This window comes from Malania oleifera, chromosome 3, assembly GCF_029873635.1.
Source record: "Malania oleifera isolate guangnan ecotype guangnan chromosome 3, ASM2987363v1, whole genome shotgun sequence".
Classification (NCBI taxonomy): domain Eukaryota; kingdom Viridiplantae; phylum Streptophyta; class Magnoliopsida; order Santalales; family Ximeniaceae; genus Malania; species Malania oleifera.
In genome coordinates this window covers 113,238,616-113,253,230 of record NC_080419.1, presented here as the reverse complement: position 1 = coordinate 113,253,230, position 14,615 = coordinate 113,238,616, and the positions used below count along the sequence as shown (strand labels likewise).

At 36.9% G+C, this 14,615-nt stretch overlaps 1 protein-coding gene across 1 annotated transcript; it reads left to right on the top strand.

Annotated features, from left to right (window-relative positions):
• The first annotated feature begins 2,221 nt into the window (after positions 1–2,221).
• On the top strand, positions 2,222–11,453 carry LOC131151499 (glutamate receptor 2.7-like). The gene is made up of 5 exons (XM_058102740.1): positions 2,222–2,339; positions 7,795–9,134; positions 9,429–9,741; positions 10,311–10,717; positions 10,824–11,453. Exons 1-5 carry the CDS (start codon positions 2,237–2,239, stop codon positions 11,451–11,453), a joined length of 2,793 nt encoding a protein of 930 aa, XP_057958723.1. The 5' UTR covers positions 2,222–2,236.
• The last annotated feature ends 3,162 nt before the right edge of the window (positions 11,454–14,615 follow it).

Genomic DNA, 14,615 nt, shown 5'->3' with positions numbered 1-14,615 from the left:
TTTTAAGTTGCTAGCACACAAGCCATTATTATAGAATTCTAAAAATCAATATCCTTTTGGGAAAAATTATAGAATTCTCAAAAAAAAAAAAAAAAAGAGAAAGTTTAAGCGTTAGGAAAATCCTAAAATCTCATAAAATTTAGACATTATCTTTATGAGAAACAAAAATCAATCAAAAAATATATAAAAAATTATTAAAAATGACTAAACATTGATAGAAGTTGAAATTTGGGTCCAAAAAATGAACCCTGCCAATCTTGTAGGCAAAATTTGACTATGATAGGACTTTTCATTCATATATATCATGGTTGTAAGTACATTCTCAGAATCAAAGTTATGATCATTTGAAGTTGAGTGTAAAATGTTAAATATTTCTTACAAAAAATAAAAAATAAAAAAACTTACTGTTACTATCTTAATAATTCAAACAAGTAGGTTCTAAAAGAAAGAAAAAAGTTACAAAACGCGCCTCTTTAAAGAGAAATTATTAGGTATATCGGTTGTATGGAGGATGCTCTAACCTTGTTTGGTATTAAATTTCTTAATTAGTAGCTGATCCACATCTAATATAAATATTTATTGTTTATTAGCTTGGTGTACTACTCAACGGATACATCCGGTGCGCCTTTTTTTTTTTCGTAAAAGAGGGCGGCACCTCCTTTCTTTATCAGAAAACCTCTCACTTATGGCGGATGAATACCGTAATTTTAGAAAAACAAATTACAAACAAATAAAACCGAAACGTAATAAAATGAAACGAAAACAAAATGACACATTAGACTCTTAAATTAGGAAGACCAATTTTTTTCAAGGCGTATCATGCCTCTAACTAGACGGGATAAAGAAACAAATTTCAGATATCTCATAGTGGTGCCTTCTTCACCTGAAGAGCCAATAAGTCCGCAACCTTAATAAAAATATTAATAATAAATTAATTAATATTCTAACATAAATAATTATTCTTGAGGATGTTTTGATTTTGTCAACACTTCTTTGTCTTGTTGACCTTTCATAAGTTTAGCTAGAAAGCACAAGAAGCATTGCTTGTAGTGTTCATATACATATATACTGTCTTGGTCAAGGTAAACGGTGGAATAATGCAAACTATGCGTCTTTGATCCAGCATCTCAGAGATGCGTGTATCTATATATATATATATATACATACATATGAAGTATTAATAGTTCAACTGTGGAATAATTGACTTGGGCTTGCTGGACAAAATCAAAATAATGAAAAATTTTAAAAAAAAGCTTACATAGGGATAAAATCAATTCTTTTCTTTCACTACTATTTTAATAGCCAACAGCTCATTGTATCACTATTTCAAGTCAAACTCTTTTTTTTTTTTTTAGGGAACTGTTTGGAAAAAAGAAGAAGAGAAAATTCATTTTAAATTATATTTTCTTTTATATCAGATACTATATGTATATAAATAGTTCTAATACAATTAAAAATTAAGAAAAATTAAAATTTATTAACGTAAAAAATTAAAGTTTTATATACTAATTTACTGCATACTTTATGTTCTATATCACCTTTCCTTCATAACCAAAAATAAAAAAGTAAATTCTTTTAGATTTTTTTCGTTCTTCTAATATATTCTAAGTTCTGGGATTAAAATAAATAAAAAAAATGCATAATTAGCATGAAAACTCTCTGCACCCGTTGCCGTAGTAGGAACTATTGCATGCATTATATGCTTACGTATAATTAATCTTGCTTGGTGGAGATAACACTCCACCGTCCACTGTTGACATATATATAGAATCCTGTAAATTTCTGTGCACCCGTACGGCCATACCTGTCCTATGTGTGCCTGCCTCTTGTTTCCCTCCAAATCCTATAAATAAAGGGTAGTCATCATCGTCATCACCATCAATTCATATCTCCTGTACTCATGTGCCATAAAAATTTTCAAATCTTCCCTATGGAGGTCTCTCTAGCTAGCTAGCTTCCTCCTGATAGCAGATAGCAGGTTCGATCATTAATAGTTAAAATGATGATGAGGAAGAGCAGAAACCCTCAGGGCCGCCAGTTAGAAGTTTTCTCATCTGCTCTCTCCTTGTGTGTGTATCTCATGGGGATCTACTTGTTCCCAGCTGCAGAAATAAGAATGGCGATGGCACAGAATACTACTACTACTTCAACAGTCCCTGCAGCTGTAGCGATAGACGTGGGTGTAGTTCTTGACCTTAACAAGTCAGTGGCGATGATGGGGCTGACCTCCATCTCCATGGCTCTCTCTGACTTCTACGCCTCCCACTCTTCCTACAAGACTAGGCTCCGTCTTAACATCAGGGATTCCAAGAACGATGTTGTTACTGCTGCTGCCTCTGGTTCTCTCTCTCTCTCTCTCTCTCTCTCTCTCTCTCTCTCTCTCTCTCTCTCTCTCTCTCTCTCATTTTAATCATATATATAAAGGGATTTCCAGAATGCCATTACACATAATTTATGATTTTCACAATAACTTGATAGCATGTATAATTGGGGCAGGCATGCATGTAAGTAACATTTTTTCTTTTGGATAACGGAATCTGCAGTGCGGCAACCCTGTCAAGGATATGTATCTATGCGGTTTAACATAAATTTGATGTCCTGTCTGTAATTAGCAATCAAATTCAAGATGTTCAAGTTGATGGCCGTCTCAAAATTTACCCTAATATCATGTTTTGTTTGCAGATAGAATGAGACTTGGAGTAGGAAAGAAATAAAATGAAAATTTGAGCATAAGCATCACCAAATCTAAATTTGATTTCATTTCTTTTGATTTCATTCAGTTCTTATATTCCAAACTGTGTAGTAAAAATTATATATTTACTGCTTTATGATCACACAAGCTCTCATAAACGCATTTAGGCATGATATTTTTTATTTATATATGTTTGCCGTTAGTTTCTTTGTTTTTAGACATATTCTCAAGCAAAAATAAAACAAGAAACAATAGCTTCGTTTGAATGGTAGTTTGTGTAGTTTCAGACTGTAGATGCTTTCAAAATTTTCAACCATGTTAGCTGGATCTGCAAACCGCAGAAACTGGGATACTTTCCAAATATGTACTTGATTCATACCATGAGCACATGAAGAAAAGAAAAACATAATATAGAAAGAAGGAACAATATATACTTACTAAGAAATCATTTTAATGTAGTGTTCTTAATTGATTACCAATGGAAAAACTGCATCATTTTAACGTCTAATTATGCGAAATACACACACACACACACACACACACACACACACTTGTTTTAATTAGTTTTACCTATAGAAAAATATATCTGCCGCACAGATTTCTCCAAGTCATATCGCTTAAATCTGTAGCTTGTATTGTTAATTATAATATATCTCTCCAACAACATTTGACTTTTCAGAAACCAAAAAATGGTCAATCATGCATTTGTCAAATATTGTAACTGAACATGCCTATATTAGTCTACCATTTCGGAATCGAACGATTTAGGTAATAAGTTAATTTGTGAGTAGAAGAATAATTTGAAACAGAAAGATAATAATTAATTTGGCAGTCAATGGGCATTTGAAGCCAATCTTTTTCTGTCGATATTGTCCAAGATCATCTTACATTTGTTTATAATTTTATTGAATATAGGAATGGTTTAGTTTGGGCAATCATATTTATATATTTACCATGGTTTAAACCCTAAAGAGAAAGTCAACACCATGGCCTTAATATTTGTATATGACCTTGCATTTTAGTACCATATGAACCATGTTTGTGTCCACAAGCTTGTCTTAGGCCATTAATTTTCCATTTGGCAAATGGGAATTAGCGATTTGTGCTCACTAAACAATTGTACATATAGGGTGTCCATATATAATTATGTGATTGTCAGCAGAAAAATGGTGATAAACTGAACATGCAACCACATAATTCTAGCTCTAATTAATTTTACCTTCGCAACTTATCAAGCCAGAAAAATCGTCAAATAGACATCTTTGGGACTCGATTCTTGAAAAAATGGAAAGGAAGTTAGCAATGTGAAAATCAAATTCCATTTCTATGGGAGGCGTGCTGACTTTGATCAATATAGTGTTTTTCAATCTGCCCATTTGTTACATGTCAAATTTACCTTTGCAGAAGAGGATTTCTAGGCTCATGGAAAGATACCAAAGAAATTTCCTTTGGCGAGGAACGACCGAGAGTTTTAAATATTCCCTACTCAGATGGAGGTCAGTAACTCTTTCCAAAAATAAGGGAGGGCTCGGAATCAAGCGTTTGGAGATCATGAATAAGGCTCTTCTTGGCAAATGGATTTGGAGATTTGCTGTTGATGACAATAGCCTCTGGAAAAAGGTGATATGTGTCAAGTATGGATTCAATACACCTATTATGTAAATACCCCAAATATGCACATCGAAATATATATTTATGTAAAGAATCAAACAGACAATGCAACACTCTAATGGTGAAAATACAAAACAATCTACAACCAGAACTGAAAGCAAGAACAATCATAAGGATACAAGGAATTACGTGGTTTGGAAATGCCTACGTCCATGGGAGCAAATGGTAAGGATTCACTATCTTCTTGTATAAATTACAAGAACAATATAATCCTCTCAACAATTCTCTCAACAAAAATCAACCACCACTCTAAATATATTAGATATGACATATACGCAGGGTTCCCGGAGGTTTTCCCTCCAAACCCCAACCATATTAACGTTCCCTTTCAAAATTTGAAATCTGCGCTGAGTGTCCTGAGCCAAACCATCGACAATTTCAGAAAAAATGCAAATTGTTTGAAATCTTGATCCAAATCGTTGAAGGTTAGAGCCTTACCATTGGAAATTTCCCTTACAACTACTTGATTTCCTTCATTATTTCCCTTTGTATATGCTATCCACTCAGTATGTGAACCACAATTCACAACAATCTCTACCTTGGCAAACATACACCCTTAGGATAAACCAAAAATATGAACCTGTTACTTCACCTTGAACTTGGGATGTTAGGTTGGGACCGCCTCCTGTCTGGTAATTGGGGACAAACAACAAGTCCAAGAAAAACTGCTTGAACTTGCCTATGACATCTTCGGCTTCTTCCATCAATCTCAATTCACAACTTGAGACTTCACCTTAGGCTTCCAACGAGACCTTCTCACAATAGCAAATACAAAAACTACTACAAGCCTTCTATCACCAAAATCCTCTGCATAGTCTTCAAAAAATCTTACAACTGACGGTCCACTCTCTTGTTTGCCGAAACATCCCATTGCATCATTATGGGGAACCTTTGAGATATCCTGGATATCACAGTACGTCCTTGGGTACTAAGGGTAACACTCTAATGGTGAAAATACATAACAATGCACAACCACAACAAGTAAACGAACGCAAGAACAATCACAAGGACACAAGAAATTACATGGTTCAGTAATGCCTACATTCACATGAGCAAATGCCAAGGATTCACTACCTTCTTGTGTAAATTACAAGAACAATACAATTCGCTCAACAAAAATCAACCAACACTCTAAATATATTAGATATGATATATATAGAGTTACAGGAGGTTTTTCCTTCAAACCCCAACCATATTAACGTCCCCCTTTCAAAATTGAAAATTTGCGCTGGGTGTCCCAAGCCAAACCGTTTACGGTTTTAGACAGAATGCAAATTGTTTGAAATCCTACTCCAAATCGTTGATGGTTAGGGCTTTACCGTCGATGGTTTCCTTTGCTGCTACTTGATTTCCTTCATGCTTTCCCTTTGTGTATGCTATCTACTCAGTATGTGAGTCACAATTCACAACAACACCCATTTGGAGCTCCACTATCCCCTCTGGTCCCACAGGTGGAAGTCTTTGGATGAATATCCTTAAACTCAATTTGGTTACATGGGATCATATGAAGATTTTGGTTGGGGACAGGAATGAAACAAACTTTTGGACTGACAAATGGGCCTCTTTGGACACCCTTTTTAACCTTTTCCAAAACCTTTTTGACATGGAGTCTCAACAAAAGGTTAAAATTGCAGATGTTTTTCAGTTTTGTAATAATAGCCCCTTTTTAGTGTTTCGTGTTTAGGCGTCAAAGCAGAGGAAATGAGGCAAATCAAGTGTTGGAGCAGTTGAATTTGATTTAAAAAGTTCTGATTAGAAGAGGCAATCGAGACTTGTGCTATCGGGATCTCAACTTCTCTAAATTCTTTTGGGTGGCCAGTTTTTACAGTGTTCTTGCCCATCACACCCACCACAGCAGTCTTAAACTAGCAACCAAACCAAGCTTTGGAGCATTTTCATTCCGACAAAGATCAGTGTCTTTTGTTGGTTTGCAATTGACAACCGAATTCTAACTTCAGATAACCTACAAAAAAAAAAAAAAAAGGCTACATGGAAGTTGGCTCCAATGTGTGTTCTCTGCAAAAAAGGGCATTGAAAATGTTAATCATCTTTTCATTCACTGTCCGTTTAGCAGAAAAGTGTGGTCCTCCTTATATTGTTTCTTGCAATTATAGATGGTCATGCCGTATGAGATTAGTTTGTTCTATGAAATTTGTAATTCTACATTTCTTAATGATTTTTTGAAGAACCACAGAGCAGCCATTAAGCAGGTGGTTTATTGGGAGATTTGTAAAGAGCGTGACAAGAGAATTTTTAGGGTGCACTCTTTCTTAGTCGCTGAAATTCACTCTAGATGTGTTGGTAGTCTCTTCCATTGGTCTAGGTCATATCCCACTTTCTCGAATTTGGACTGGGAAGAGTTTCATTGCATTTTAGCCGATTTAGGAGGTTAACTCAGAGGATCTCTTGTGGAGTAGGGCGTTCCGTGGTGTCCGACATAACTTTTTTGGTTGGTCATCTTGTTGATTCGATGCTTCTCTAGAGTCTTCTTGTAAGGCAATGATGATGGAGAATTTCCCTTTTTTAGTTTTCAATGCCTTGTTATTTCCTTAGGAAGCCCCTCTCGCGTTCAAAATTGCGCAATCCATATGACTATTTCTCCAAACTGACTTCGTGTCCTTACAATCTTTTTCTCCTAGTTCATTTCTTGAAAGCACTCGTTGTTCAGCTTCCAATCTTCCATCTTTTGCTTTATTCTTCTTTCGTTGGCTGAATTGTTTAATCCCCTATCATTCCTTGAGATAATTTTGGCTATTATGAGATTTCCTTAGTTGCATCCTTTGACTTAGTCCATTCTCAATTTCGATAAGTCGGCAAAAGTTCAATGCAATCTTCCTGTCTATCCTCAATTTCTTTTCTGACTTCCAAGACATTCTCATTGCTTTTGTCTATGCATATTTTAATCGTCAAAAATCCACAATTTGGCCTCAATTTCAATTGTTTGGAAATCTTGTTTGTTTGCGGTGGTTTTCATATTGGAAAGAGTTCTTTTGTTTTTTCTTTGATGTGTGAGTTTGTTTTATCCTCACCTTTTTCCGCAGTCTTGTTTGGAGATTTCAAGCATCTTACTTGCATCTCATAATGATATTAACTTTTAAAAAAACATCTTAATTATGAGTCTGTAAGAACATGTTGAGTACATCTTGAATTCTTATGCCTCAACATCTTGAATTCTTATGCCTCAAGGGCGCTAAGTAGATACTATTTTTTTACTGTGTTGTTTTGCATCTGGCAATTTGTTAATTTATCTGCTTTATAGGCGTCTTGTAGTTCGATGGTAACAGAAGAGAGTGGCCAAACATGGCAAAACTCAGAAGCAGGTCGAATAAAGAGCAAGATAACTAGAAGTCCATTACATAAGCATCGATGTCGATTTTCTGTGTATGTAACTAAATTGATTTTCCTTCTTTAATTGCATCTTTCCTCCTCAGCTCTAGATCTTATAAAAAATGTGCAAGTGCAAGCCATCATAGGGCCATCAACTTCCATGGAAGCTGATTTCGTAACTGATCTTGGAGATAAAGCTCAGGTGCCCATTATTTCATTCTCCGCTACAAGCTCATCTCTTTCTTCTGCTACGAATCCATACTTTATCCGAGCCGCCCAGAATGATTCATCTCAAGTGAAGGCCATAACTGCAATTGTCAAAGCCTTCGGATGGCGAGAAGCTGTGCCCGTTTACATTGACAATGAGTTTGGGGATGGAGTAATACCTTATCTGACCGATGCTTTGCAGGAGATTGACACCCGCGTCCCCTACCGGAGTGTCATTTCTGCATCAGCCACCGATGATCAAATTGTCGAAGAGCTTTACAAGTTGATGACCATGCAAACCAGGGTGTTCATTGTGCACATGTCCTCTTCCATCGGTTCCCGATTCTTTTATAAAGTGAAAGAAACCGGAATGATGAGCGAAGGCTATGTTTGGATCATGACCACTGGACTAACAAATCTTTTAAGCTCCCTTGATCCTTCTATCATAGATTCTTCAATGCAAGGAGTTTTGGGTGTACAGACATACGTTCCAAGAACGAAGGAACTTGAAAATTTCAGCATTCGATGGAAAACAAAATTCCAACAAGACAATCCAAACGTTACTGATGGCCGGTTGAACGTTTATGGACTATGGGCTTATGATGCTGCTTTTGCTCTAGCCAGGGCAGTTGAGGAAGCGGGAGCTGCAAACTATAGCTTCCAAAGGACGAACACATCGGGAAATTTGACAGATCTTGATACTTTTGGAGTCTCGCAAACTGGTCCAAAGCTTCTCCAGGCAATATTGAATACTACATTCATAGGTTTGAGTGGAAATTTCCAGTTTGTAAATGGGCAGCTACCATCATCTGTTTACCAGATAGTTAATGTGGTTGGCAGTGGTGCAAGAGGGATTGGATTTTGGACAGCAGCAAATGGAATTACAAGAGAATTGAATTCCACAAACTCAAACATGTACTCTACTCCTGCATCAAATCTTCGAGCAATAATATGGCCAGGAGAATCTACTTCCCCCCCAAAGGGTTGGGTCATTCCAACAAATGGGAAGAGACTGAGAGTTGGGGTTCCAGTAAAGGATGGTTTCAGTGAATTTGTAGAGGTAACGCGAGATCCTAACACCAACACAACAAAGGTCACAGGTTACTGCATCGATATCTTCAACGCTGTAATGGACTTGTTGCCATACTCGGTTCCTTATGATTTCATTCCCTTCGAGAAGCCCGACGGTCAGCCTGCGGGTACTTACGATGATTTGATCTATCAAGTATATATTCAGGTTAGTTAGTCTCTCTTCTTTACTATATAATTAAACATATTAGGCCACAATTGGCACAGCATATAATGAGAAATTGTGATGTTTCATAAAAATTGTATAGCCACTGATTTCCTGAAAATTAAATCTTTAGGGCTGTGCACATAAACTGCAATTTATTCCGACTATGCATGGTTTCAGTTACAACTTTATATCATCCACTGATAATAGCATGCACATTCCTGATTTTAATTTCTGACAAAACAAAAGCAAGAATGATTATTTAACTCTGGTTCATTTTTGTTTTGTTTTGGACAGAAATATGATGCTGTTGTGGGAGATACAACTATTATTGCAAACAGATCAAAGTACGTAGATTTTACGCTTCCATACACGGAGTCTGGTGTGTCGATGATTGTACCGATCATAGACAACAGAAGTAAAAATGCGTGGGTTTTCTTGAAGCCTCTAACTCTGGAACTTTGGTTGACAAGTTTCCTTTTCTTCATCTTCATTGGCTTTGTGATTTGGGTTCTTGAACACCGAGTAAATGAAGATTTTAGGGGGCCCCCTTCACATCAAGCGGGCATGATCTTCTGGTTCTCATTCTCAACCATGGTGTTTGCACACAGTAATTTCTTTTCCAACTACTTATTTATTTACCCAGTAGTAGATGGTGTGGATATTCAATGCAAACCCTGCATTTCAAACACAGCTACCGAGTTTGAATACCTTTGTTAGGCTTTAAATATCTAAGAAGGTTCCCATATATGATATATGGATCCATTATTGCGCAAGAAACCACTCAGGCCACATCCATATTAACTTTGATCAAACCTGGTACTCATGTCAAGTGAAATTCGGGAACATATCAGCTTTCTGAATGTATTATGAATTGTTTGTTAGCAGCAAAGCAGCAGCAGTAGCCTGAGCCTGCTGCAGTTTGTTAGCAGCAGCAGCAGCAGCGGAGCAGTTAGCAACAGCAGGCTAATTTAGTTATAATTATAGTTATAATTTAGTTATCAAGTTGTTAAGTTTTCTGTTATTACCTTGTTGTATATATATACCCTATTGTAAGCTCTTGATGAGCATGTAATGCAATTGAAATATTTTCATAAATTTTGATAGAATGAGTTAGTATTCTCATTTCAAATTCCTATAAATATTCTTTTTCGTCTTACCGTCCACTGTTTTTGACAGGGGAGAAAGTGGTCAGCAACTTGTCTAGGTTTGTGGTGATTGTATGGGTTTTCGTCGTGCTCATACTGACTCAGAGTTACACAGCCAGTTTAACTTCAATGCTAACAGTTCAACAGCTGCAGCCAACAGTAACAGACATTAATTATCTGATTAAGAAAGGGGAGTACGTGGGCTACCAACAGGGTTCGTTTGTTTTGGGATTCCTAAGACAAATGAACTTCGATGAATCCAAGCTTCGGCTCTATAACTCGCCGGATGAATTAGACGAAGCTCTTTCTAAAGGGAGTGCGAATGGTGGTATTGCTGCGGCCTTTGATGAGATCCCCTACATGAGGCTTTTTCTTGCAAAATACTGCTCGAAGTACACCATGGTCCAACCAACATATAAGACTGATGGTTTTGGCTTTGTGAGTACCCATCATTTGCTATCTCCCTTTCCCTCTTTTCCAAGCAAGTTAAATGTGTATAAATTTTCACGTGGGTCTCTGATATTCTTTATTCTGTGACCATTAGGCCTTCCCTCAGGGTTCCCCTTTGGTGTCTGATGTTTCAAGAGCAGTATTAAATTTGACCGAGGGAGATGTAATGGTAAAATTTGAGGCTGCATATTTTGGGCAAGCAAGTTGTCCGGACACCAGCACCTCCTTTTCTTCAAACAGTCTCGGTCTCGACAGCTTTTGGGGCCTATTTCTCATTGCTGGAGCAGTTTCCTCCTTTGCTCTAATAATCTTCACTTCTAAGTTCTTCTATGAGCATAGGCACATCTTCATGCGGTCTGATCCTGAAGCTTTGATATGGAGCAGAATTGTGGAAATGGCTCGTTGTTTCGACAGCAGAGACCCCTTCTCCCACACTTTCAGAAGAAGTGAGTTGCACGATGGAGCTGGTGTTGTGCATATTGCAGGTGGTGCGGGTTCAGTTGAAGCCGCCTCACCAAGAACAAACTGCCCTCCAAGTCCTTCTAGCCTTTCAAATCACACGGACATGAACTTCCCTTTCAGAGAACAGGGAACACCTCCCACAGGGCATGGCAGTCCAATTCGAAATGGCCAAGCATCTCAAGAGGTTGTGTCGGCAATTGAGCTATCCGACCTAAATCAAGAGAGGCAGAGGACTACTGAGACAGCGCATGAGAACAATTGACAATGATTTTCTTATTCCTTGTAAGATAATGACATCATCACATTTTAGCAGAATTCTTCTCTTCTTTAAACTAACTATTAGTCTTAATATCATTGTTTCTTTTTGGCCGAGCATTGTCCAAAGTTGCAGCTTACTATTTGATCTTGATATCCTGTTAAAATGAAGTGTTATAATTTTCCTTTTGGAGCTATTTCCCGTTCCTCTCATACCAAGAAAAATGCATCAACAAGAAAGAGAGATGGAACTTCATTGATTATCAGCAATACTCAACCACTTGCTGAAGAATAATTTTCTGTTAAAAGAATATTTTCTGTTATTCTCTCTTTCTGTTATTTTGTTACCAAAGAATATTTTTTGCTCCTTGCTCTGTGTATAAATACATTACTGTGCATTGGCTGTAAACGTGGGGAGAAATATGCAACAATTTCTTCGTAACGTCCCGCTAATAAAATAAAATCTTTTCCCCTATTTTAATATCAAACGTTAACCTGAATAGCGGAAAGTCAATCTTATAAAATAAATCTACACATAATATAATACCAGAATATCAAATCATCCCACAATATATAAATATCATTATTCTCTCGAAACTACCCTTACTGTTTACCAAGAGTTTACAAGACATGCCACCCAAAAATAATACTCACTCTAAAAAAGGACAGTACAGCAGCTCCACTACCTGTGAGCCTGCTCTACTCGCCTAGCTAGTTCACCTGAAAAACAATTCAACACCGTGATGAGTCAATGCTCTGTAAGACAAAACATGTTATTACTAGTGTGTGGCCACTGAGCTATAGTTTAGTAAAAATAATCTGATTTAAGAATAGTATGAATAATTGAATATGAAAATGCTGATATTACATAACGTATAATAAAACCATTAATTACATAACTTAACACGTCAATCTGTATGAAATTACTTTTCATATTAATACTACTATTCCTGAAAGTCTGATAGTACTCATAATATCTGAGAAATTTCCCTAGATGGCTGTATGTCATGATTTAACCCCTCATGACAGGGTTGTGTGGCCCAAAGGCGGGTCCTATTTTGGCTGGTCTACCAGGGTAAGTCAACTGAACTCCGACAGTCTGATCGGCTCCGTTAATCCATATCTGATGGAGAGCCTGTCCTGACATGGGCACCATCGACCTCATACCACTTACTATCTGATTAAAGTGGTTGCACTCTGAACTGAATATCTGTAGGTACGGTACCATGCTCTGCTGTCTGATCCATCAGGGTCTGATACTATATAGGTAACTGATATCTATAACATACTACATTTATTATGGTTTCTAAAATAACCATAACCCTATAAATGTATTTGAAAATCTAAATAAACTGTTTGATATTCTGATTTAATATATATATATATATATATATATATATATATATATATATATATATATATATGAACTACTGCCTGAATAACTAAATTTCAGGGCATTATGGTACTGTTAAACATAATATTCTAGAACTACTGAGAATGAATATTTCCATAGTATTTCTGTTAGTAAATTGTAACCATAGTGTTCATAATACATATTAGTATAGTACTATTATATGAATAACTCATGCCACACTAATAGATATTAATATTACTAGGTTCTGAAAACTGTATATATAGTTTGAATCATAAGTTAATACAAGCATATAATTTGTACTAAAATCATATATGGTTGCCTAGCATAACATGTTTCCCTTACCCGACTATTAGAAAGCCCCTACTAAATATCGGTCCTACACCCGCAGGGTTTCCCACTCAACTCCCTGAAAACAACATTCACCAGAACAAAAGATTATTATTTCTCTGTCTACTTCATTTCCTACAATTGTTGGAAAGCCTAATTTCGAATAAAAGACCTTACCCTGAACCTAACTAGAAATTCAACTTGATCCCACCGACGATTCGCCCCGGTAAACTTGGAGAGAACTTCGCCAGGAGCGTCGTGGTGGCCTCAGATCATCGATTCGGGGACTGACAGGGCCGAAATTGAAGAGAGATGAAGGAGAGGCCGTAAAGAGAGAATAGAGAGAGTTTCTGCTAAAAATCCTAGGTAAAAATCTGAGGGTTACACTATTTATACTAAGGCTTTCGTTGATGAGTCACGTCATCTCGTTGACGAGTCTAAGAAGCAATTTGTCGACGAGCTCTCCCCTTCGTCGATGAAATTCAGAATTGCCCAAAACATCCTCTCGGTATCTTCTCGTTGATGAAACATGCCCTCGTCGACGAGACCCTCTTGTACCCTCGTCGACAATTCCCTTGTGTTTGTCAACGAGGTTATAAGAAAATTCCTTGGGTTATTTCATCCAAAGTGCAACGTCGTCGACGAACGTAAAGCGTTCATCGATGAATTCGACTGCCTCCTTCTGTTTCTGTTTCCATTTCCCTCCCTCTTTATTATTTAGATATCATTATTCTTCGAGTCGTTACATTTTTTGATTCATTTTCAGTCTCTGTTTTATTTGTTCTCTCTATTTCTATCATGGTATTAAAGCACCTTTAGGACTCATGTCCATTCTCTCAGGCTCTCAGTCTAAAGCTCGCAACACACTCTCCATGGCTGATCGTCCTGCTAGATCCTCTTCCCATCAACAATCTCCTATTATTTTACTTCCTTCTCCCATCAATTTGATTATAGTAAAGCTAAACCATGACAACTATTTGTTGTGAAAGGTACAAATCATTCCTTATCTCAAAGGCCAGAACCTATTTGGATACATTGATGGCTCTATCATTCCTCCCCCTCCACTCGACAAACCATCCTCTGAGTTTCTCGCCTGACAACAACAAGATCAAGCCATCATCAACTTTTTGATTTCCTCTCTTCCTAAGACACTAATTGTTAATGTTCTCATGGCTACCTCTTCTTGTGAGATGTGGTAAATTCTTGAATATTTATTTGCTGCAAAATCAAATGCTAATATTATGCAAGTACAACTACAACTCACTACCCTAAAAAAGGGTTCAGATTCCATCACTGAATACTATTGTTGTGCAAAGCTACTTTAGGATTCTCTTGCCATGGATGGTAAAATTATTTCGTCATCTGATTTCATCACTTTTCTGCTGGTTGGTTTAGGCTCTAATTATGACTCCCTTGTTACGTCCATCTTTACTTGTGTGGATCCTCTCACACCTACTCAAGTTTACA